General features: G+C 39.8%; 2 protein-coding genes across 13 annotated transcripts in view; one reads left to right on the top strand and one right to left on the bottom strand.

Annotated features, from left to right (window-relative positions):
- Nucleotides 1-1,796, bottom strand: part of SYNPO2 (synaptopodin 2) — a 78,199-nt gene extending 76,403 nt beyond the window's left edge. Inside the window, exon 1 of the mRNA XM_071753496.1 lies at nucleotides 1,543-1,796. Within this exon, the coding sequence (XP_071609597.1) occupies nucleotides 1,543-1,671 (129 nt within the window). The 5' untranslated portion in view covers nucleotides 1,672-1,796. The remainder of the gene's footprint in view (nucleotides 1-1,542) is intronic.
- SEC24D (SEC24 homolog D, COPII coat complex component) overlaps nucleotides 1-26,583 on the top strand; it is a 185,173-nt gene that overhangs the window by 116,197 nt on the left and 42,393 nt on the right. For 7 of the 12 annotated variants that reach the window (XM_071753506.1, XM_071753501.1, XM_071753498.1 and 4 more), the window contains 3 exons: nucleotides 21,043-21,227; nucleotides 23,184-23,310; nucleotides 26,069-26,217. In XM_071753506.1, the coding sequence (XP_071609607.1) occupies nucleotides 21,086-21,227; nucleotides 23,184-23,310; nucleotides 26,069-26,217 (418 nt within the window). In that variant the 5' untranslated portion in view covers nucleotides 21,043-21,085. Of the gene's footprint in view, nucleotides 1-18,253; nucleotides 18,467-19,030; nucleotides 19,089-21,042; nucleotides 21,228-23,183; nucleotides 23,311-26,068; nucleotides 26,218-26,583 lie in introns of those variants that run through there. The other 5 variants (XM_071753507.1, XM_071753504.1, XM_071753497.1 and 2 more) reach the window with 5 other exon arrangements.

Genomic DNA, 26,583 nt, shown 5'->3' with positions numbered 1-26,583 from the left:
TTCCAGGCTTAAGACCCACGGTCTAGGATGTGAATATGAAAAAAAAAAAATTGTGTAGTCCATTTTTTTCAGGAAAACTAAAGCTTGATCCAAACCAAGTTTTCAAACTACTGTTCTTTTAGTTTTATGTAATGAAGGCCTTTTACCGTTACTTTCGATTTTTTAAGTTGTAGCTATAAATTCTCACTAGATGGCAGGATTCCACTGTTACCAGTGGCTTTACTTGCAAAGCAACAGTTGCTCATCGGTAGGAAAAAAATTTAAACATGTTCAAGTTTTGCAAATCTTAAAAACAAGCAAAAAACTTAGCAGTAATGAGAAAAAAATACATAAACTCAATCATTGTTCTACTACTGAATATGATTAATATTAGGGGCTGGAAATCATAGAAAATAATAGTCAAAAGTGTTATTTTTTTGACTGATGAACTAAAAGGACTTTCTTTTATAAAATGAGGTAGACTTACTGTTTTTGCTATTTATGAAAACTGATCCAGTAAATTGTACTTAAGTAATTAATAAATATGCTGACACCTTAAGAAAGTTAGGGCTTAAGTAGCCAAACTACTGATCTAAAATGCTCTAATCAAAGTTCAAAATGTTAACACTCAACGTACTGGCTTACCCAGATACTAAAAGGTGATAAGACACATTTTATTCTGTCTCTCAGTTTAACAAGGCCAAATTCATTGTATTATGATCAGTCCCAGCATCATTTCAGCCAGTGGTATTTTGCTGATTTCAGAACTCTGGGCAGAATTTGTCCCTTCTGTCTAGGAAAATAAAACACACTCCATACAGTTACATAATAACCATGGCAAATCTTCATTGTTGCACCGGTAGAGAAGCTGTTGCAATGGAGTTAGAACTGACTTTTAACAAAACTACTCTTTAACTATTGTTTTTGCAAGTTGGTATTACCACATTATTTATTTATGCTGAATTTTCACTGTCTGTTTTGCTCTCATTTTATACAGGAAGTTAATTTATGAAGTGTTCAGTAATTTTCAGTGTTGCTCATGAAATATAAGAGGGAATGTTTGGCATCTCTTAAAGCTGCTTCTAAGACTGGATAATTTTCCAAAACCAGAGATAACTCAGTGCAATGCTTTCCAGGATTCCCAAAATAGTAAGAACATTTTCTCATGATAAAGTTGTATTTATTCTATGCCTAGAGTAGAAAAAGTATCATAAATAATGACTGAAACAGCATTTCCTAATATGAGATTCAGTTTTGCAAAATGCCAAGTACATTCAAAAACATAGGGAATCAAACAGAAGCTGAAAGGCCATACCTTATTTCACAGTTTCAAAAATTTAAGAATATTTTTGCAATACTTGCAAGCTACCAAAAAGTAATCATTCTTTTTTACTGAAACCTAATCAGCACCTGTAGAATCTCTGAAAAACGCATTGGTAAATTCAAACAAGCATCACAATAAGATCCACACCAACCATTTCTCTGGAAGCAGTATCTGTTTAAACTATTCTTTTCACTCATGTTCACAAAAACACCGATAACATCTTTCTCTCATGATCCTACCTTGGCAATTTGCAAAGGCTGCTTTTTCTCCTTGCCACCTTGCAATCTAAAGCCCCAAGGCGCCCCTCCGCTCATAGCAATGCAGAGATAATCCCCCGTGCCCATTTTCCTGGTGCAGTTAGGCAGCATTCATTTACAGAAGAACATAAAAAAATTTGTCCTGCAGATGTTCAGCGAGCTGGAGATTGTCTGCCAGGCAGAGCTGGAGCCCCAGAGCACCACACTGTTGCTGCTGCTATGTACTGCACTAGCAAATGCCGTCATTCAGAAGAGTGTAAGAGCTCCCTTGGATCAAGGGCACAGCCCACTCTTTCGTCAGATTTCTGTGCTCAGCCCACCTTCAAAGTAAAGTAAGTAACATTGAGGAAATGCACACAGAGCCTCAGCCATGAGGCAGAAAAGGCTGTATTTAAACATCAATCTCATGACAGCTTAATCAAAACAACAGTGAAAAGTGTATGTCTCCCAGGGACAATTTAGGATGTAAGTTTACTTGCATTCATATTCAAAACAAAGAAGCAAGCATAATCTCAGGTGAAACATTATGTACATCCTCTAAATAACTGACACCGTTAGGTATAACTAGGTTTATGATATTTTTCTGCACTTTCTGCAGCATTTACTTGAAGTATTATTGGACTCTAATAATATGTTTTGTTACACAGCCTGTTGCCTTTCCTACAAGAGAGGGGAAGAGGATTAGTGGAATGAAGTATCAGATATCTCTACTGATGCTATCAAAGGATGATTTGCATTGTGTCATTAAAGGAGAACTTTACTATAAGCATGGGGAAAAAAAAAAAAAAAAGATTCAGTGATAAGTTAATATTCTGGTGCCTTACTATACTGGAGCTTAGTTCTGTTCCCCATTGCTGACTTGGGGTACAGTCGTGTCAGGCGTGACTGACTGTTGTTAGCAAGGGATGATTATTCCCCTACCTGAGTGTTAGCAACTGACAGCGTAGGCATTCCTGCTCACCTAAGCCTGAAGTCAGTTAGCTTGGCATAAATCACACTGGATTATGAATTAAGATGGTTCTAAAGAAGACTGTTCAGAAGATGGGCAGAAACATCTTTAACAGATAAGCTAGTTTCTGAAACAAACACCTCTTGCTTTCAGACCCTGGTTGCTGGGGCCTAATGTCAGATTCCCACAGCCTAAACTCCACCAGGGTTTCTGTATCAAGTGGCTTTGGTTTCTTGGTTCTAGGTCTTCAGGAAACACCAGCGTTGAAGTTACATGACTTTGCATCTAACTGTTGAGCATTTAAACCTAAGCTTGTGTGACAGTCAATTCAGTGTTCTTTTAGTGATGCTTCCTTACACCACAGCAATGTTCTTTAAAGACCCAGATATTGCAAAATATCAAGATAGATTCTTATTATCTTGTGCAATGTTGATTTGTTACTGTAGCAGACAATGTTTTTGTCTTTCTTGTGGCAGAATCACACTTTAGATAAAATTCTCGCCCTTTTTGCCTGATGATGCACATTTTTATAGATACTCTTGTGACAATTAAAATCTTAAACATATAGATGGAAAAAATGCCTAATGATGCTCTGGTAAATACAGATTTTTTTTTTAATTAGGAATTTAATTTAATTTTAAATACAGATATTTTTTTTTAATTAGGAAAATGAATCATGTAATTATGAGCCTTTCAAATGTCATAAATTTATTATTCCATTTATATGCTTAGTTACTGCTAGGGAGTTTTGAGCTTGTATTAGGCTCTTTGTCAAATTGACGAATAATAAAATCTGATCTCTTTCTGAATTTCTTCATATACTTATTATAGAAAACAGGAGAAACACCTAGACATTTGGATGGTCATATATTTGACAAAAACTTTTACTGTATATAGATGCTTCCTGTCTCCTTTGACCATGTAACAAAACCATAAAAATAAAAACAATCTAGATTAGTCATTACTCAGTCAGAACACCAGGATATGTTTGATTTTGTTGTGTGACATAGATGAAATGTCTCCATGCAGCTGCTGAAGTATCGGTAGCTGGTCTTCCTTGAAGTTAATCCTCCACATTCTCTTTGATGTCCTGCCCTGGTTTGAGCCGGGATAGAAACAATTTTCATTCTTGTAATTTTACTTTCAGTTAAGTCTTCCAAGTAACTGAACTTGCTGAAATTAATGGCATGTTTCTCAGTCAGTGTCTGCTTCTAGAACTGATAACGCCTGATGTTTATAGTTACAGCTAGAGGATGTTATGTGGAACCAGGGTCACTGCCTGGTTCTGAAAAATATCATGCTTTGGAAAGAGAAATGAAATAAAGGGGTCACACCTGCAACTCTCCTCAGAGAAGCACTTCAAATTTCATTGTGTCATAGCAAAAGACATAGCAAAATCATGCCAAAAGTTTTGCTTAAAATCACCATGTGAACCTTTGAGAAAGTTCTCCTAAAAGTGAAATTAACAGTTGTCTACTTTTTGCCTAGCTTTTTGGGTCCTTAAAGTTGAATACTTTAGTTTTGGTTTAATGTCCTACTGGCGTCTAGTCTGTGAAATCTATGTGGTGCTCTGAAACTTAAGTCATCTCATTTAAGTAATGGCAACAATAGATAACATCATTGGTCCCGTAAGATGCCTGCTCTCCAAAGAAAAGAAAAAGTAATTTTCTGCTGTGTTTGTATTTATATTGTGTAGTACTAATTACTCCAGAAGAAGTTATGAAAAGAAGGTGACTTTTTTTAAAAAATGAAATCCGCAAATCTTTAAACTAAGAGTAATCTAGTATGGTGGCAAAGCTTTGGGCACATTTATACTGAATTTAGGACTCTGCTTGAATTGTTAAGACAGGAAAAATAACTTAATCAGTATTTTGAGGGGGTTTTGTAACGACAATTCCATATTGCTGCTTTTTTCCTTCTGAGAATTTGTTGCTTGCTCTGCAGTAAGAAAAACCTTTGTAGCCAAACTATTCCCATGATGGGGAGACCCAAAGTTTCCCGTTTTCTAATCTAACAAATAATGCTTCATAGGCATTAACAACTTCCATTTGCCTTACATGACTTTCCCAAATGCTTACGCCATGGCATATCTTACTTTTTTGATAGCAGTCTTATCTTTTTGTACATTCTCTGCATCCTTTGGGATTTCTAAATGCTGGTCAGAAACTGGACATCCTGATAGAAGTCTATTAATTGATGAAATTTATGAAATTTTGGTCTCTGTGATCTCTATAGCATAAATAAATTGAATAAATCCTGAGATATTTTTTTTAATCTTCTGAAAAATCTAAAGCTAATAGCAACCACAGCCACTTAACCATTACCACTATCTTCATTATGTCACTAAAACCTAGAGATCCAGTTCTAACCAACAACTTTGTAAACAGTCATGGATTTCTTTTCCATTAACTTTTTTGTGTGGGTTCCTTTTGAGCCCACATAACTATTAGTACCTATAGGTTATTGTAGGAAGTCATCCTTAGCTACATTGTGACATAATCATACAGCACTGAAAATAATTTTCCATTCATGGTGACATATCATCAGTATATTTGTTTAATAATGACACTAATGGTCAACAATAGAAAATTCAACTCCATCATATAAACAAGCAAAGACGCAACTTAATGGAGTAACTATAACAAATCACCTTTTCTTCTTTGACTCTGGATCCTACAGATTTATGTTCCCTGCTTGTTGGATCAGATGAAACTGTAACCAAGCAATTCCCAGCCACAGTTTTGAAGCATTTATTTTATACACCTCTTGCATATTCATCTCAGTCATATTTTTCAATGGAAGAACAGTAGAATAATGACTCATTTTTTATACAGGAGCTGTCTCACGCCTTTCATTATCCTCATTGCCTTTTTCTATGCCCTCTATAGTCCTACACGGCCTTCAGACTGCAGACAAAGTTGGGATTTATACAATAACATGATTACATCATCTGTTTTATTCTCTGGTTGCTAACCCAAACATTGCCAACACCTGATTTGCTTTTTCAGGCACTGCTGAGTGGATGTTTCATGGAAGTATCTTTTATAACCTTAAAATGTTGTCTGCATATAGTCAGTTCAAAGCTCAATATTTTATATGTGACTTAATGTGGGTCTTTTCCCCAATGTGTATCACCTTATACTTCTAAACTGTGTTATGGTATGGCTACTTAGTTTTCTTAAAAGCCTTGGGTGAAGGAATTTGTTGAAAGCCTTTTGTAAATCTAAGATCAATCATATCACCCTTATCGAAGTGGTTTTTGATCCCCTCAAAGGACTGCTTTATGTTTGTGAGGCAGGACTTCCTTTTATGAAAAACTTTTTAACTCTTCCCAGACAATTCATATTTATCCAGATGTTGTTTTCTGAATATTTATCCAGATGTTGTTTTCTGAATATTCCTTAGAACACTTTTGTTAAAAAATGTCACTCTCTAATCTCAGGTAACAGTTTTAAGAGGAAATCAGCCTTGGATTCCTTTAAAGCTCTGTGTGGTGTTGCTGACTACTTCTTAGTTTTATTTGCCTCATCTACTGTCACTTCACATATTCTTATTGTAATAAAAATTTATGATTCTCAACAGTTTTACTATCAAAGAATAGAATAGAATAGAATAGAATAGAATAGAATAGAATAGAATAGAATAGAATAGAATGGAATGGAATGGAATGGAATGGAATGGAATGGGTTGGAAGGGACCTCAGAGATCAAGTCCAACCCTTGATCCACTCCCGCTGCAGTTACCAGACCATGGCACTGAGTGCCACATCCAGTCTCTTTTTAAATATTTCCAGGGACGGAGAATCCACCACTTCCCTGGGCAGCCCATTCCAGTGCTTGATCACCCTCTCAGTAAAGAAATTCTTTCTAACATCTAACTTAAACCTCCCCTGGCACAACTTGAAACCATGCCCTGTTGTCTTGCTGAGAGTTGCCTAGAAAAAGAGACCAACCCCCACTTGGCTACAACCCCCTTTCAGGTAGTTGCAGAGAGTGATGAGGTCTCCCCTGAGCCTCCTCTTCTCCAGGTTGAACAGCCCCAGCTCCCTCAGCCTCACCTCACAGGACTTGTGCTGGAGTCCCTTCACCAGCCTGGTTGCCCTCCTTTGGACCTGCTCCAGCACCTCAATATCCTTCCTAAACTGAGGGCCCCAGAACTGGACACAGGACTCAAGGTGTGGCCTCACCAGCGCTGAGTACAGGGGAAGAATCTCTTCCCTGGACCTGCTGGCCACACTGTTCCTGAGCCAGGCCAGGATGCCATTGGCCTTCTTGGCCACCTGGGCACACTGCTGGCTCATGTTCAGCTTCCTGTCAATCCAGACTCCCAAGTCTCTTTCTGTCTGGCTGCTCTCAGCCACTCTGTGCCCAGCCTGTAGCGCTGCATGGGGTTGTTGTGGCCAAAGTGCAGGACCTGGCACTTGGCCGTGTTGAACCTCATCCCGCTGGAATCAGCCCAACTCTCCAGCCTGTCCAGGTCCCTCTGCAGAGCCCTCCTGCCTTCCAGCTGATCCACACTTCCCCCCAGCTTAGTGTCATCTGCAAATTTGCTGATGATGGACTCAATCCCCTCATCTAAATCACCAGTAAAGATATTGAACAGAACTGGGCCCAACATTGATCCCTGGGGGACACCACTAATGACCAGCCGCCAACTGGATGCAGCCCTGTTCACCACCACTCTCTGGGCCCAGCCCTCCAGCCAGTTCCTAACCCAGCACAGAGTGCCCCTGTCCAAGCTATGGGCTGACAGCTTTTTCAGGAGTGTGCTGTGGGAGACGATGTGAAAGCCCTTGTTGAAGTCCAGGTGGACCACATCCACAGCCTTCCCCTCATCCACCAGGCGGGTCACCTGATCATAAAAGGAGATCAGGTTGGTCAGACAGGACCTGCCCTTCCTAAATCCATGCTGGCTGGGTCTAATCCCTTGCCCATCCTGCAGGTGCTTTGTGATTACACTGAGGACGATCTGTTCCATAACCCTGCCAGGCACTGAGGTCAGGCTGACGGGCCTGTAGTTTCCCGGGTCCTCCTTCCGGCCCTTTTTGTGGATTGGCGTGACATTTGCCAACTTCCAGTCATCTGGGATGTCCCCAGTGAGCCAGGACTGTTGGTAGATGCTGGAGAGGCTTGGTGAGCTCTTCTGCCAGCTCCTTCATCACCCTTGGGTGGATCCCATCTGGTCCCATAGACCTGTGGGGATCCAAGCAGCTCAGTAGGTCACTGACTGTTTCCTTCTGTCTCTTTCAGTTTCTTGTCTCTTTCTACAAGCTCCAGAAGCCAGCTGTCCTCAGGACAACCTGTCTTACTGTTGAAAACTGAGGCAAAGAAGGTGTTAAATGCCTCAGCCTTGTCTTCATCTTTGATGATAACTATATTCCCACCCATGTCCAGTAAAGAATGGATGTTTTCCTTGCCCCTCCTTTTGCTATTGATGTATCTGTAGAAGGAATTTCGTTATCCTTCACAGAGGTGGCGAGATTCTGTTCAAGTTGTGCCTTTGTCTCTCTAATTTTCTTTCTACACAACCTAAATATATTCCTTAATTCTTCCTGAGTAGCTAGCCCTTTTTTCCGTAATTGGTTGGCTCTCTTCTTTACCCTAATTTCTTTCAAAATCTCCCTATTCAGCCAGACCAGTCGTCTTCCCCGCCGGCTCGCCTTTCGGCACACTGGGACAGCCTGCTCCTGTGCTTTCAAAACTTGCTTCTTGAAGTAGGTCCATCCCTCCTGGACCCCTTTGTTTTCAAGGGCTGTTTCCCAGGGTATACTCTGAACTAGTCTTCTGAATAGGCCAAAATCTGCCCTCCGGAAGTCCAACGCAGAGGTTTTATTGACGACCCTCCCTGTATCCCTGAGTATTGAGAACTCTATTATTTCATGATCACTGTGTCCCAGACGTCCATTGACCATATCGACCACCTCCAGCCCCTCTCTGTGAACAGGAGGTCTAGTGGGGCTCCATCCCTGGTGGGCTCATTTACCAGCTGGGGCAGGAAATTATCCTCTATACACTCTAGGAATCTCCTAGACTGCCTCCTCTCTGCAGTGTGGAGTTCCCAGCAGATGTCTGGTAGGTTAAAGTCACCCACGAGAACAAGGGATGACGATTTTGAAACATCCGCCAGCTGCCTGTAGAATAATTCATCACCCTCATCATCCTGATTGGGTGGTCTGTAACAGACTCCCACCAGGATATCAGCCTTGTTGGCCTTCCCTCTGATTCTGATCCACAGGCACTAAACCTTATTCTTACTGACTTCAACTTCTACAGAGTCAAGAGACTCTCTAACATATAGGACCACCCCTCCACCTCTCCTACCCTGCCTGTCCCTTCTGAAGAGCCTGTAGCCACCCATGGCAGCACTCCAGTCATGGGAGTCATCCCACCACGTTTCCGTGATAGTGACTACATATAAGTGGTTTTATCTAAAATCTAGTAGTTCTGTAGCTGAATTCAGAAGACATCCTGTAAATGTGAGAAGAAAAAAGAAGTACATTTGTCTTTCATTCATCAATAAAAGAAAAGTCACAATTTCACCTACAGTTTCCTACAATACTATCCTAGGTCTGTGGATTCTTTAAAAATGCAAGCTTTTCCACCCATTCCTTAGTAATGAGGAAGAGAGGGGGAAAGGGGATATAAAGGGGATATAAATCTAATTTATGGGTGGTATGTTACTGCTGTAAATACTCAGGTGGTCTTATTTCCTCCTCTATATGCTTTTCATTTTCTTTACTTATATTTCTTCCACACACAATCAATATCTCTAAAATGCCTATTTTTAGAGCTTTTTTGATTGGTCTTTAGCCAAATGGAAGAATGAGCAGGAGGAAAAAAAAATGTCAGTCCTTTTTTGTTTCTTTGCATATTAGTTACATGGAAAAAATTACTTGTAAATATATAGCTACTTAAATAGGACAAAAGATAAAATTATAAAAAATTATAGCCATGACACTTAAGAAAACATGACGTACAAGTAAAGTGGAAAAGGCCTTTTCCAAACTCCTTAAAATTAGATTTTTTTAAGAGATGGCTACTGCAAGCTGGGTAATGTTCTTGTCCCAAAGCATTACCTGGTGGCATTCCTTGCTTTGTAGTAGCACAACCCAGTACTTGCATAAAGTAAAAGCAAATTTTAAGGCAAAGCTGAACATAATTTTCCTAAAACCTTACAAAAGTAGAAAACCATATCTGCTTAATTCCTACCCCTAATTTTTGTTCTACTGACTTTAGAAGCAGCAAGGAATAGAGACACATGGAAGGGATATAACTTTTTGAAAAGGTATAAAATGACAGACAAAGAGAATTACATATATTGATGGTTAGAGCCATAGGTATGGCAGTTAACATTCATTATAGCTGATTGTTCTTCATTTTTTTCCCTACAAATTTCTCTTGTCTTATGAGAGAAATTAATAGAATCCATATGTTGTAATTGCATGAGTAACTTTGCAATACACTGCCAGCTATGGAGTGTTTGCTGACTGAAATTACAGCCATGGAGTGGTAAAGATGATAAAAAAACACAACACAGTAATACCAACTTCTTAATGAAAGAAATTTAAAAATACATGTTCTAGATAATTCTGAGCTACCTCTAAGGCTGGGCTCTGCCCTCACCGGTGAAAAGCATGAACAGCTCTTAAACAGTACAGTTAAAGACTTCAAATTTTAATCCCTTCTGTAGAGTATTAGGCTGTGTGATGGGTTAGCATTCTAGAATTAGTCCTTTAAAAGAAAAAAACAAACAAAAAACCACTAGCTCTTAATGCTAGGCTTATCAATTATCACTATCATGCTCTTCTTATAAATTAAATTAATGTATCTCTCTGTGAGTCCTTAGCTGATTGTGTATGCAGTTAATAGCAGGCATTGCAGTTTGCCGTGCCACTACCGGGAAGGTATTTCTGAGCACTTCAGTGAGTTAATCAGTACTTAAGATAAGAACTGGAGAAACAGGAACAATCAAGTTATAATACAATATAAACACTGGGAAGCTTGAGTTCCATTTTTACACTTGTAAATTCACGTTTATTTTTGCTATGGGCCTGTAAAATGTGGAAAACAGTTACTGAACAGCATAACCTTGAGAAATCTGCTTGAACTTCTGAAAATATTCATTTATAGGTTGATAGTTTCAGTCTTCCTGTAGTACCCTGCTCATCCCAGTTTCTTTCTCTAGTACAAAATAAACTGAAGATTTGTAAAGCAGTTTCTGGCACTCATTGTATGCCCCAGTGAGTCTAATATTGGTGGCTTGAACTGCAGCATCCAGCAAAAGGACATTGTATAAAAAGTTGCTGTGGCATCAAGTTAGGTCTGCCTAAGACTGGCAGCCCCCTCTGTCTTAGCAGCTGGATGGTTCTGTTTAGATTTCTGCCAGAGAAACAGTAACAAAAAAGATGATACAACAAAGGACCTCCCTGCATGAAATCTTACCCCACCGTGGACGTAACTGCAATAGACGAAAAAGCAATGCAGATAACGTCATTGATGGCTATAGGAATAAAAATTCCAGCTCTCTCCTTTGATAACTAATTCCTTTCCAAATGGAGGGGTTTATATTAGAAAACTCTGCCCTCCAAAAACACCTTGTCCTTTAGCTGCTACATCCTTGCATGCTGTGCTGCCTCTTCTTGCCAGGAACCAGTTCCCAGATGTCTCAGCTCCTTCTTTCTTTGGTACAGGCTTCTGCTTTTGGTGATAACCTACTGCTTAGCTGGTGCTGGCATGGATCTGCCAGATTTCCAGACAATTGCCAATGCTTGCAAATAAACAAGTGGGTCTTGTGCCTCCCTCCATAGAGCAAATCTAGTATCTGTGCTCTGACACCAAGAGAAGATGTAGAATTTTTCTCTTGTTCTGTTATTTGGATTCCAGCTGCATCTCATATCCCATTGTTGCATCTATCATATACAAATAATGTGAGGGATTTTTTTAAAAAAAACATTAATTCTGATTTTCTTTGCCTTAATTCTGATGTTTATTTTTGTTGATGATGGGGAAAGTACAAAATAGTTTATGTCAAGGTATCCAAATAGCACAAGACCAGTATTTTGAAAAATACTCTTGTAACCTATACTTGGATTTTTACAAATGACAGAGATGGTATACTGGTATGTAGTAACTCTATTATTTTTTCCACTCTCAGGCAGAAGAATTTTGACTTCTGCATCAGTGGTGGTATAAAAAAAAGCACAGTTGATATGAGTGTGAATAAACAAAAGTATTTGCATCTTAAGCTACTTCAAAATTATTCAGAAGATATGTTTTTCTTACGCAACAGATTCAATCAACAGTTATGTGTATTTGTAAGTGTTAACAAATAGAAACCAACTTGCCCTGCTTGTGGTATCAGATGAGAGAAAGGAAATAATAGCATATGAGTTGCAGAAGATAATGACTTAGATGGAACAAGTATGATTTACTAAGAGTAGGACTAGATTCACTAGTGTTTTGAATGATCACCGGCACAGGCTAAAAAGTCATCTCATGATTTCCAGTGAGAAAACTGAGTAAATCAATCAAATAACATAAAACAAAAGCTGATGAAAGTAAAGCTACTTCAAATTTTTTTGAATGTAAAAATGAAATATATCATAAAATTCATACATTCAACAAGCAAACAGGGAAAGGATCACATAAGTTTCTGCTGTCCTTTCTCAGACTGATCTCTTAATGTTTATTCACAGTGCTTCATATAGCTACATTATTCATCAGATTATAATAATAATTTCTCGTCTTTGTTTTTAGGTTAAAGTTTATTATATAACAATTATGGTAGGATAATCAAATCTTGGGTTTTTTCTTTAAGAACTGGTAGTGTAATCTTCCACTTTCATGCATCTTAGACAGTACTAAGTGGATTTTAAAAGATAACTGAAATTCCCAAACTGAAACATCACAGCAGTTTTCTTAGAACACTATATCTATCTCCTGTAAATGTTCCAGATTGAGTTGCCAGAATGTTGATTTCATTATAAAACCAAAATGGCAACCATCAGAGAGAGCAAGCAGAGAAGACTCACAGTTTGCAGATACTGAAAAATCCAGTTGCTTGAACAATCCAGAATATCATTGTTTTTTTCAAATAAAAGTAGTCACAGTCAGTTTTCTAAAGCACATCTACTTTTGTAAAGTGTTACTTGCATAGAACTTATCACATGTGGGCCTTAAAACTTTTTATAATAATATCTTTTACTGATTTTTAGGAAAAGGAAGTAGCTAATGGGTACCAATCCAACAAGAAAGCAGAACCTTGGCTTTAAGGCAAATGCTCTTTTCACAAGACTCAGTGCAAGAATTGCTCAGTTCAAAGAAGGGATTAGAGAGTATTAATCAGTCTAAATGAATCTGCAGATGAATGCAGACAGACGAAAAGTTTATGAATTGGATTTATACTCCTCATCTAAATATAATCTGGAAACTTTAGTGAGTGCAAGGTGTCAGGACCTCTTTGTGTACGGTATGCTGAAGCAGCCTGAGGGGCAAAACAGCTTTGCCATTGCTGTAAACTGGGAGGTCAGTGCTTGCCAGGAGCCATTGATCCACCTGCTCAGCAATCTCTAATTGATTTCCAGTGGTCTCTGACAAGCCAGACCCAATTCCCAGTTTTGGTTCTGAGTACTCTGACTCACCGCATGCTCAATCAGTGTCTGATCTTTGGGAGGGGGGATTTGTAAGGACTTAATTTCTTCTTAATTGTGGCCCCATGCCTGAGCTGAAACAGGATGAAGTGACAGTCGATAGAAAATACATATAGCAATGAACGCATGCCCAGAATTTTAACATTACTGTATTATTTTCTCTGAGTAACAGCTGTCACATCAATCTGATGTTATCAAAACCCTTTGCCCTCTGAGTTTTCATTTGTTATAGGGCAGTGTTTAAACGATGCACTCCAACAGTTTTTTCTAATTGCCATTAAGATTTTTTAATCAAAATATCGGTATGCACTTCTATTGTAGCCCTATTTATGTTTCTGCTGTATTAGGTTTTTATAGTAGAAATGTAACAGTCACAGCACTGATGTATTTTTCCTTAGAGTAGTGTTCTGTTCCCTGAAATATTACATCTTTCCCCTTCATGTAGATTTTTAGAAAAACATAGTAACTTCAAAATTTGATTGCTTTTTTACCATAACCTTTACTTTCATTTTAAACAAATACACCTTTGTAAATATTAATTTTCATTTTGCTTGTAAAGTGCAAAGTTCTCCATAGATTTTAACTATACAGTAGACAAAACATTAAAGAAGATTTCAGTGATTATATGTATAATTATATGTAAACAAGACAGGAAAATAAATTAATCTTTGTATGTAAACAGCTTTTAGGACCTTTCTGATGTTGTGCAAAAGCAAACCTGTTGCTTTGTCAGCAGGCTATACAAATGAAATTAAAAGGAAATAGATAGTTTCAACAACAAAAAAAGCCTTTTAATAATTGGAGTCTGGAATATTTGGAAGTTTATGAACTATTCTGTGTGATGAAATAGACTTTTCTTTAAAGAACATACCCAGTATTGCCCGTGGTGTTCCCCTAGAGAATGGCTCGGAATTTATTTGAATTTTAAAAAAAACATAGCACTGAAGAGCAGATACCTGTCTTGTCACAGCTGTGTGTTAGCACAAGCAATGTTAATTGCTGTAACAGCTGCACTCTAGCTATCATCATAAAATACATGCCCATATCTCAAATGCATCATGGTTGTGTTCTGATTCTTTCTTGCAGCTTGTGGCAAGGCTGTACTTTAAGACCATCCTCTAGAGGAAAAGGTTAAGTTACGATTTAGTTTTCCTGGATTCATACATTGTCCTAATGCAACATGCTCTAGTATAGAGACATGGAGTTCTGCACTGTTTTCCATGAGGGTCCTTCATAGACCTCTAATAGTAATTTCAGAGAGCAGATCCATCCCAAATGATTAAAATAATAATTTTTAAAAATTTAAAAATTATGTTGGTCTCTGCAAGATTTGAATTACCCTTCTGGGCCCAGAGAGTGGTGCTGAACGGGGCTGCATCCAGTTGGCGGCCGGTCACTAGTGGTGTCCCCCAGGGATCAGTGTTGGGCCCAGTTCTGTTTAATATCTTTATTGATGATTTAGATGAGGGGATTGAGTCCATCATCAGCCAATTCGCAGACGACACTAAGCTGGGGGGGAGTGTGGATCAGCTGGAAGGCAGGAGGGCTCTGCAGAGGGACCTGGACAGACTGGAGAGTTGGGCTGATTCCAATGGGATGAGGTTCAACAAGGCCAAGTGCCGGGTCCTGCACTTTGGCCACAACAACCTCATGGGGAGCTCCAGGCTGGGCACAGAGTGGCTGAGAGCAGCCAGGCAGAAAGGGACCTGGGAGTCTGGATTGACAGAAAGCTGAACATGAGCCAGCAGTGTGCCCAGGTGGCCAAGAAGGCCAATGGCATCCTGGCCTGGCTCAGGAACAGTGTGGCCAGCAGGTCCAGGGAAGAGATTCTGCCCCTGTACTCAGCACTGGTGAGGCCACACCTTGAGTCCTGTGTCCAGTTCTGGGGCCCTCAGTTTAGGAAGGATATTGAGGTGCTGGAGCGGGTCCAAAGGAGGGCAACCAGGCTGGTGAAGGGACTCCAGCACAAGTCCTGTGAGGTGAGGCTGAGGGAGCTGGAGCTGTTCAGCCTGGAGAAGAGGAGGCTCAGGGGAGACCTCATCACTCTCTACAACTACCTGAAAGGAGGTTGTAGCCAGGTGGGGGTTGGTCTCTTTTCCCAGGCAACCCTCAGCAAGGCAAGAAGGCACGGTCTTAAGTTGTGCCAGGGGAGGTTTAGGTTGGACATTAAAAAGAATTTCTTTACCAAGAGGGTGATCAAGCATTGGAATGGGCTGCCCAGGGAAGTGGTGGATTCTCCGTCCCTGTAAATATTTAAAAAGAGACTGGATGTGGCACTCAGTGCCATGGTCTGGTAACTGCAGCAGTAGTGGATCAAGGGTTGGACTTGATGATCTCTGAGCTCCCTTCCAACCCAGCCAATTCTATGATTCTATGATTCTACAGAACGTGTGTTGGTTCCGTATTCAGTTATCTCCCAAAATGATGGATTACTGTGTTGTTTCAGAACTAATAGGAAGAATTCTAAAAAGATTAGGATTTTAGAAGTAGCAGATTAGCTAATTTTTTTAATAGTTTTAAAAAGCATTTAGACAAATAGACAAATTCTTGTGCTTACTTCACCAGTATTAACCCCAAATTAGGTCTGAAATATATGAAATCACATTAGTTTTCATTAGTGTTGCACAGATACAACTTCAGGATAAACTGACAGTCACAGAAGGTGATTTAATTTACAAGATCTTCATTATTGATGATGATAGAGAGGAAATCAGTCTGGTTCTCAGATTTGATGATACAGTTCAATTAAAATTATTTAATTCAAATGCAGTAACAACATCTTAGCAATCCTGCAATTTCATTTTTATGAAGTTGCTTTCCAGACCAGGAATGCTCTTAAATTTTTAATGAAGTTTCCACATTTCTGAAATTGAAAACCTTAAATTACTTTTAATGTTATAGGTAGAAACTGTAGTTAAATACTACTTGTAGCTTCAAAACATCTAGACTGTGAGATGCTGGGTGCCTTTTGCATCAGGATTCCAGGCTGAAGAACAACAGAAGCAAAGCTGCATCCTCTAAAAGAGGTATCTTGATCCATTTCCAGAGCAGGCCTGAAACAAGGGAAGAACTGAAAAAGCCAAAGCTTATCCTAGCTATCTTTTGCTGATCTCATCTTTCAGTTTCACTAGAGCTGATTTCAGGGAGGAGAAATCTGATAGTAAGTATTCAGTAGCCAGTAAGTGCATGGTTATTCAGTGCTGAATTATCCACAGCCGCTTACTGTTAATAGCTATAAGCTGGACACAATAGGACAGGTGGGACAGCAACCTGCCTATCTCCACAGTGAAATAGGAAATGTCGAAACTTAAAGTTATTTTCTTCAGTGGCATGGTATTTCAAAAAAATATATGGATTTAAACTGGAAGAGGGTGAATTTAAGTTAGATATTAGGAAGAAATTCTTTAGTGTGAGAGTGGTGAGACACTGGCCCAGGCTGCCCAGGGAAGCCATGGATGATGCCCCATCCCTGGCAGTGTTCAAGACCAGGTTGGATGAGGGTTGGAGCAACTTGCTCTAGGGGTAGGTGTACCTGCCCATGGCAGGGGGCTTGGACCTAGATCTTTAAGTTCCCTTCCAACCCAAACCTTCTGTGATCCTGGGATTTTATGATTGTCTATGTCTATACAACTAGCAAAAGAGATGTGAAAATGGGTGAAACTACAGCAAAGCAATGATGAAAGGCAGTTCCACATCCTGCTTACAAAAGAGTCACTGATACTCTGAAGCCAAAACCACATTCAGTTTAACTGATGCTTGTCACCTCATGGGCTAGATTTTCCATTCTGCTTAGACAGTTGCAAAAGATTGGAAAGGTTTTAGATTTTTCCTGACATATCCAACAATATTTGCTCCAATAACATGGAGAAAAACAGGTTGGATTATTCAGTTGTGAATTCAGCTCTGGATAGCAAGACTGGTCAGGACTTGCTTTTTGCCCACCTTGTGTTATTTGCTGAGACTTCTACAAGGTCTTTTGCAAAACCTCTACACAAGATGATCCTGTGTACCTTCATTTTGATACCTGTTTCAAAGGCACTGGGTTTATTTTTTTTCAGAATTATTTTTTGCAGTAACAAGTGCTTTTGACAGTCCTCTGAGGTAGCCATTACTGAGATTGAGCACCTTTAAAACTGTTCACTACTTGCAAAAGCTTTATTAATGTTGTAGAACAAACTCAAACGATAAAAAAACCCCATGTAGTCTGAATTCCAGATGCACTAGTTATGAAGATGTCTTTGAGAGATTACTTTTTTCTGTTATAATCCTCTGCTGCTTTCCTGGTTTTTTGTTTGTTTTGGTTTTCGTGTTTTTGTTTTTTTTTCACTTCAACACTAGGAGTATTTGGGTTTTGACTAGGTAGAACAGTCTCTTTACCAATACATCTTTCTCACCTTACTCCCATGTTTCTACCTTTGTTTATTAGAAAAACATTAACCTTTAAGCAAGGCAGTATTTCTTAATGTGCTTGAACAGTAACTAAAACCAGAGCACGCAAACTGGCAAGTACCTGTATCATATTTCACCCTACATAATTAGCTGGCGTAATATATATATTGCCACATATAAAAATGTGTTTTTAAAGCACATACGAGAAGAAGTATATTTTTAGGACATTTCTAAGTATAAAGAGGAATTTCCCCCCTTATATACAAGGAAAAATGAATTAACGGTAGCAGTGATAAGCTGCCTGTAGTTTGTGTGTCGGTTACCAGTCGATCTAACCAAGCTGCCCCTATCTTTTTCTTCGGGGGTCCACTCGCGCAGTCCCAGCTGCCAGCTTTTTTCCAGGTCCTTCCCCGTCCCTGAATATCTCTCACCAACGCCATCAGCGCTGCTGGCCGCAGCGGCAATGCGGCTCTTCCTCGTCGTTTTTGATCGGAATGGAGGTGGTTCTATGGCGGTGGCTTTCACCCGAGGCCATGCAACGGCTCAGCCGTGCCACCGGAGCCCCGGCGACTTCCCCGGCTCCCCGCCGCCCCTCCCTCACCCTCGCAACAGCCAGGCTGGGCTGGGCCTCCCTGCCGCCACTGTGCATGCGCCGCAGGGCGCGCTGCCGGCCGCGCGGGGGCGGGGGGCGGGGGGTGGGGGGTGTGGGCGGCAGCGGCGCGCGGGCAGGCTCAGACGTGGCACTTGGGTGCGTGAGTGCTCCCGAGTGGAGGCGCGCGAGGCCAGGCGGGAGGCGGCGTGCGGCCGCCAGGTAACGGTTTTAACGGCCATCCCGGCGTCTCGGTCTGCGCCACTGCTTCTGTCGAGGGGGGAGGAGGGCAGCGGTGGGGATTGGGCCCTGCCAGCGGGGCAGTGCCTCGGTGAGTAGCCGCGGGGGGCGTCGGGGTCGCCCTCAGAAGCACCTGGATGGATGGTGTGAGGGAGCTGTACCCTACCGGAGCTGGGGGACCCAAGCGAACTGTGCGTTCTCCCCGAACGCCATTACGAAGGGGAGACAGATACTGTCCGCCAGCAGCCTTGCTGCTGCCGCGGGCTGGCGGACGTGTCCTGTGCGGAGCGGGGTAATAGCACCGAGCCAGTAGTGAGACCTGTTGCGATGTGAAAGTTACTTAAAATTCTTAGTTAACGGGGTTAGAGGTCTTACCTGTTCTCACTGAACTGTAGTAAATTACTCTGAAACATGTATTAAAAAAAACACGATATAATGCCACGTGTCTAGTTACATCCTATTCTGTATCTATGTGTGTGTTAGATGCACAGGCCTTTGGTGATTTGCCAAATTTACGTTGTAGAATTCCTTGTGGAGGGTCGACACCTCTTAAATATGTTACCAAGCACAGTGTCTCTGAAGAAATGTGAAGTTAATAGTTCTCCTTCAGTTATCTGAGAACGTTATTTTTTATTCCATTATCCTACTTCTTTAGGCACATAGAGGAGTTCTGCATCTTCACAGAGGTACCACTGCTGAAGAGGATTTCATAGTTACAGCAGTCCTCAGGGAAAAAATATAATCTGATCTGTAGTAGTTGTAAATTAAATCATGTAGAAGTGCTTGTGTTACTGTTGTTCCTCACTCTAAGGAATGTATGGTAAACTAGTGTTAGGGAGAGGCAGAAAAAGTTTTCTTGTTCTTATGTGTAGTGACTTTTGTAAACAACCCCACTAAAAGAACTGGGTTTAGCAGAACCTCTAGTCTTTCTCATGCAATGTCCAGAGTGAATCTGTATGTCTTTTGTTAAAACCTAATTGTTAAAACCTTAGGTGATCAGCTTCTACTCATATTTAGGGTGTTGCCTCCAACCTGTTTGCATCCTGTGTTGGTATACATGCTTGAGACAAGATTAAAAATGCTCCATGAAAAATAGAACCTGGAGCTGTGTTTGATCAAACTAATACTATTTTGCTTATGGATAGAGCTCCTGCCTCTCTTCAGCACCTCTGTGTGTTTATACTGGCTGTAGGAAGTTTGACGTGGCAAGATTTTTTTTTCATGTGTGAGTGAGTAAGCTGTGGAGGAAATTGTTTCCCCTGGGTGCTGTTGCAGCTGCCTCAAACTGAAAATCTCTTTATATAGGTGTATATATATATGTATATATGTGTATATATATGTCTGTGCCAGTGTGTAGGTAATTTAGTGCTGACGTTTTTTTGAGCAATGAAAGCTCATCCTGCCACATCTTGTGAAGGGGAGGGAAGAAAGTGCAGCTGGCAGCAAGAAGCCTCACTGTTTAAACATCTCTTCTTTTTCCTGTGTTTACCTTTTTAACTAAGACATAGAAGGCAAATCCCTAAAATTATCTATCTGAAGCAGTTCAATACTGCAGGTGTGAAATCTTATGCTACATTGAGGAGTGTGATTCAGCAGATTGCATGGGTATTGTGTGTGGAGGGCTAGGCCCTGTGCTTGGCTCAAAGTGATTTCTGATGTGGAATATAAATAAAACTCTTGTGGTGGTTTTGTTTTTGTTTTTTTCAGAAGTATGTGTTTAATACAAGAAGCCTAGAGATGCTTTTTTTAATTGGAATAGCTTTTCACTATTCAGGTGTGCCAGTGCAGCCTGAATTTGCCCGTTGACATCTTGGAGCAGTGTGTATTTTTTGGAGCACGATTCCTGATTTACTTTCATCCAGTTTGCTGTTGAAGATTGCTCCATGGCTCAAACTTGAGAATGGGAGGTGTAGATGGTTAGGAATGCTAATTCAAAGGAACATTTAACATCTAAAATGCTAGTGTATATAATGTACCTTTAGTTCTTTGGGGACCTATGTACTCAGGACTCTACAGAGAGAGTTTCTGGTTTCATTCAGGGTTTGGATCCTCAGCATTTCTCAAAACAGGTTTAATTTGGGCATCAAGAAACTCAGTGGAATTCTGTTTTGTTAAATCCAATATAAAGTAAAAAATTCTCTTTTCCATGTAAAAGAGAAAGCTAACTCTCAATTATGCAAAGCATACAACTTCAGTAACTTTTCTGATTATTGTTGGCAACAACACTGTGTCATATAAATGCAATCATCTGTTTTAGTAAGCAGAATTCAGATTTTCAGGTTCTAGTGTTAAATTACTGCAATTACCATGATGCTCTTTCCTGAAAGTTTCCTACAAGTTTCTCGCAGTCCAATTTTATTAAGCAGGATAAAAGAAAGAATGTCTTGTGCATGCTTTCATCATTAGAAGACATTTTCTAGATTGCTTTTAAGCAAATTCTGCGAATTTTGGTTGGTTTTTCATTAACAGAAATAGAATCAAGATATGAAATCTTAAGAAAAATATGCCTGGTAATAGCAAGGAAAATAAAGCCCTTTTTTCTCTTGGATGTTTTGTGTTTTGTATTTTGTTTTGTTTTGTTTTTTTGACTTTTTGGGAATGCAGTTCACAGCCTTTTAAACCACACAGAGTGAAGAGTAGTAACAGGTGTCATTTTCTCTTTTGCAGATTTCTTACTTGAAGCAATACTTGGAATACGCATATTGCCATCATGAGTCAACAAGGGTATGTTGCAGCTCCTGCATATTCCCAATCTCAGTCAGGAAGGGGAGGCTTTTCTGCAGGTTTTGGGCCACCTAATCCTTCACTTCATTATGGGGACCCTAACTCCTCATACTTGGCACCTCAACCAGGTATGAACTGAGCTTAAAATGTTTTTTCAGAATCTGCTTTTTTATAAAGGCACTTTGCATCTCTCTTTCTCAGTTGTGTCAGTGCAAATGCTGAGTTTTGCACTGCTGCTGCAACAAGATCCTGCACTAGCTTAGTGTGTTATTTTTGATGTTCAGATATTGATGTAGGATGCACAGTTGTGGGTATCTGACCCTCGTGTGTGAATTAGGTTGTCCAGGAAGCAGTAAACATCAGCGTAATGCTGTATTACTAATACATACAGATACAAAAGGAGTGATTTCTGGGAATGGAGAAATGTTTCTCAGCTCCTACATGTTACTGGCAAGCAAGCTCTCAGAAATAAGTTGTATTCTTCATGACAGCCCCCTGTCCAAAGGAACTGTCCCCCCTGTTCAAACTTGCCTATGAGCATAAGTTGGTGTTCTGATTAAGATTGCTTACTCAGTGATGTATGGTAAGTGGAGCCCATCTGCTTTCTGACCACTTGGGAAACAAATGCGGTCTATGAGAAAGGGCACCTTGGGTACAAGCAAAGGGGATACTGGCTTCATTTCTACCAGCATAATGCTGCTGCATATAATGTAACTGACATACAATAGGTAAACACGACTGTCTCTCTCCTTTGCTTTTCATTAATTTTAACTTACTGATATGTGGCTTCAGCTCTTTAGTGAAGTTTAATATATGAATATATGGTGGCTGAAGCTTAAAAAAGTATAATTTGAGAGCACAGAATTTAAGCCCATTTGGCTGTATCTAAGTCATGCTTCTCTAATTCCTGTAGAGCTAAAGTGAGCATGCTGGACTGGTAAATTGTGGCTGTGGAAAATATCAAAGAAATGTTCTTCTTCCCTCTGGAAGTCTACTAATATACATAGGCCAAGATGGCAGGAAGAGGGACCATCTCAGTATTTTGCCTGATGTCAGAGGGGCAAATTAGTTAAAATTGTAAAGATGTCTGCAGTATTCCCCAAATAATCTTTAAAAAAGTATTACAATTTTAGAAAGCATTTAGATTATGATAAATTGCATCAAAGTTATTATTTGAGTTGGTGGAGTAAGTGACAGAACTAAGTATATTGAGGTTTTTTAAATATTCTGTGTTGTTCTTCATTTTTGTCTTAATGTGAAAACAGAGAAGACCAAGTTTTACCCAGTTTCTCTAAAATTTCTTGCTGAAGACAGAAGGAGTTGTGTCACCTTAATCTAATGCTAAATATAGCCAGAAAACTGAACTAGTTCTGGTAACTGGATTGTTGGAATTCTTGGGAAGACTACCAGTTTTCATACCAAACACATTTTCTGATGTTAGAGTAATTTAAAAGAAGTTAATTCAAGAAATACAGGTTGAAGAGCTGTGTACTCTACCGTGCTGTTTACATAAATCAGTCTTTTCACAGTCACTGATCTAGATGTGAATGAAGAACCACTTTTAACAATTTTTAATTTTTTTCTTTTATTATTTTTAGGTTGTTTCAAGCTTTCTTCCTTACCACGCTTGTCCAAAATCAAAATCAAAGGGCCCTCTTGCTTCTACCTATAAACATAACTGGCTGACAGGGAATTACCAATGTCTCAAATGGAATTGCAGAATCTGTTAATTCTTATTTCTTTTTTACTGTTCTTCTTGGATTCTTTTGCTGGAAAGTTACCAATTACAATTGACTTCCTTTTTATTATCTGTTGTTTTTCATATCTGCTTCTGTAGCTGACTAGAAATCTTTCTTATGGAACCACAGAATGACTGAGGCTGGAAGGGACCTCTGAAGGTCATCTGGTCCAACCCCCCTGCTCAAGCAGGGACACCTAAGAGCTGGGTATTTTTATTGCTAGAGCAGAACTGTACACCTAAGAGCTGGGTATTTTTATTGCTAGAGCAGAACTGTACACCTGTATTTCTTGGTGATACTGTGCTTTCTTTCAGGGTTCTTATGTGAAAGTGCTTCCTTTTACAGGTGTGCTGAAATCAAATGTGCCTTTTGGATCTTCAGTTCCTGCTGGGCCTCTGCCACCTGGTACACATCAGTTCAGCCAGACCAACTTCCAAAATGGGGCCAGTACACCAGGGCAACAGATACATAGGTGACTTTCAGAATTGATGCATGAGATCTAACCTGTTTGACCTCTATTACCTTTCCCCATCTGCTTCACTGACATTTAAGTATGGCATCCCTTTTGTCTTCAGCAGTTCTTGCTTATTTCAGTTCTCAACCGGTTCTTTTGTTTCCTTGTGATATTAAATGGGCTGATCATACAGTGGGATCTGTGGTCTCATTTTACAGCAAGTCAGGTCATTTTCATGCATCGATATTTATTTTTAATTATTCGTTCTTGATCTTAGACCCATAGCTTCAAAGCAGAAGTAAGGTGTTATAAGTGCTGTTTGGTGCTGAAGTTGCTTTTTTTTATTGCTATTCACTTTCTGATGTTTTAATTCTTCTTTGTTGTAAGTTACCAAGAAGTTATTTACAAATTAATCATTGCCAGTCAGTTTTGACTAGAAGCTGGTGCACACCTCTATTTGTAGTGTCACCCTCTACCCCCCATGTTCCTCGATTGTTATGATGTCTTTACTTCATTGCTGTGGAATTATGTCTGACGCTATGTAGAGTACTTCAAAGACATTTCATAATACACTTTTAATATATACTCTCTGATGGGTGACTGCTACTCTTTTGGTTAGGTCTGAGGCTGACAAAAAAGAGTTTATTTGAAGTGATGTCCTGCCTCTGGAACTCATAGGAAGAAAATAAGGAGGCAGGAACTGGGAAGGGAGGAAAGAGGGATGAGTGGAAGCTGTAAAAAGAAATCTTAGAAATGCTTGTGTAAAAAAGCTTTTTACTCAATGGCTCCATTGCAAGTAGTTATAAGTAAGCAAATATGTTCTACATATAGCGATTTTAGTTTTAGTGAACTTGGCGCCATTTAACAACATTCTTCTTTAGTTGTTTGAGGTCTTAATCTGTTTCTGTGCTTTTCGGTTGAGTTACAGTTATTTGTTCTCATAAAGCCCCATGTATATTTTCTTAGACAGCAAACAGGCTTCCCTATGTTGATGCCTATGTTACCACACTTGGAGGACTCAAAGACATTGGTGATGGATTGTAAAAGATAATTTATGCAGGGAGAAGTGATTGTTCTTCTGATGGTATAAAAATGAGGGGTACAGAGTCAAGCTGACATGATCAATCCAGCAGATTAGTGATTCTCTTTCCTAGCTTCCAGTCATTGTTCTGATGGCTGCACCTCTACTGTTTTTTGCCTGATTTTGTTCACAAATTGCTGAGAGTTGCTATTCTAGGCCAGGAAATTTCCACATAAAAATTTCAAGAAAAGTGAATTCTAATTCTGTTGATACAGATGGTCCCCTCCTTAGTTTTAGAAGACTATAGGAAAATCAATAAAAGAACTTACTTGGGAAATAGCCTAATATCATGGTTCCAGGGTGAAACAGTCTGGTAAGCCATAAGTACATTCATAAGCCATATGTACATTACTTACTTCTTTTCTGTAGTTGTTTCTCTTGCATTCATGTTTTTCCATATCTTAGAATCCTGAAGCGGTTCCCCTACCTGAATTTTTTCCTACAACAGGGAATTACGTAACAGCTTCTTGCATAATTTTCCTCTCTTCACAGATGTTTCTCCTAATCTTCTTCACCCATCCCCAGTAAGGAATCCTCCTTTACAAACATGGAAAGGGAATGGAGTGATGCGATATGTTCAAAACCTTTTGTTTCTTAGTCTTCAAGCTTTCGGATTACAACACTCTTTGTCATGGCATGCTTGCTCTTCTTTGGTTCTAACAAGTACGCAAACAAGCATGTGCTATTTTGTTTTTTAAACAAGTGTACATTTGCTCTGTGCTTAATGACTTTTAATACAAGTATTTTTCTGAGCAGAATGTGAGCAAACTCTTAAGCGTTTCTCTGTCCTAATTAATTGTTGCAGTACCACTCTTGAGAAGAATTTGGGCCAAGGCCAATAAAATGAGGTTGAACAAGGCCAAGTGCCAAGGCTTGCACTTTGGTCACAGCAGCCCTAGGCAATGCTACAGGCTTGGAGAGAAGTGACTGGAAAGCTGCCAGGCAGAAAAGGACCTGGAGGTGCTGGTTGACACCCAGCTGAATAAGAGCCAGCAGTGTGCCCAGGTGGCTGAAAGGCCAGCAGCATCCTGGCTTGTATCAGGAATAGTGTGGCCAGCAGCAGGAGGAAGGAAGTGATCATACTTGGCACTGGTGAGGCCACACCTCGAGTACTGTGTTCAATTCTGGGCCCCTCACTACAAGAAAGACATTGAGCTGCTGGAGTGAGTTCAGAGAAGGGCAAACAAGCTGGTGAATGGTCTGGAGAACAAGTCCTATGAGGAGAGGCTGAAGGAACTGGGGATTTTTAGTTTGGAGAGAAGTGACCTTATTGCACTCTACAGGTACCTGAAAGATTGTAGGGAGGTGGATGCTGGCCTTTTCTCTCAAGTGAATAATCATAGTACTAGAGGAAATGGCCTCATGTTGCACCAGGGGAGGTTTAGACTAGATCCGAGGAAGAATTTCTTTACTGAGAGAGTAGTCAGATGTCAGAATGGGCTGCCCAGGGAGGTGGTAGAGTCATCATCCCTGGAAGTATTTAAAAAACATGTAGATGAGGTACTTCAGCACATGCTCTAGTGGGCATGGTGATACAGATAAATATATTTATTTATTTTACTGGGGAGGGGATGTTGACAGTTGGATCCAGTGATCTTAGAAGTCTTTTCCAACCATGACAATTCTGATTCTATGAGAACATTTAGAACTGTGATTGTAATTTTTTGCATAACTACACAAATTTTTTCCCCTTAGGCTTCAAGGCCCTCCACCTTCACGCAATGCAGAACCTTCTTATCCACCCTACAGTCATCAGTCACAACCAGCCTACCCAAGTACTGCATCCACTTCAGCTGATACACAACTTGCTAACCAGCTCAACAGTATGCAGATAACTAGTTATGGTAATCAGTTTTGTCTGATCTGATTGACTTCTCAACTAAAGTTATTAAGATTATGATAATTATAAACTTAACCTATGTCTAAGCAGAAAATAAAATCTTTGACCACAGTCATTTACTCAAGTTCTTAGATTATTATTTTATCTCATCCTGTTCCTTAAATGAGTATTTTTGGGTCAATTCTGAATTGATGTCTGAACCTTCCATAGAAGTTGGCTGTCTTATAATTAATTTCTCAAATTTCTTGGTGGTCTTGTCAGAAACAGCCAAAGTATGAGCAGTAACCTGTGGTCAGGGTTTAATTTTCTCAGCTTTTTAGAATTTGTCTGATTTGAAATGATTTTTTTTTTCTTTTTTTTTTTCCCCGAA

The sequence above is a fragment of the Heliangelus exortis genome, chromosome 10, assembly GCF_036169615.1.
Source record: "Heliangelus exortis chromosome 10, bHelExo1.hap1, whole genome shotgun sequence".
Taxonomy (NCBI): domain Eukaryota; kingdom Metazoa; phylum Chordata; class Aves; order Apodiformes; family Trochilidae; genus Heliangelus; species Heliangelus exortis.
The sequence above is the reverse complement of the archived record's forward strand: the minus strand, read 5'-3'. Positions and strand labels throughout refer to the sequence as shown.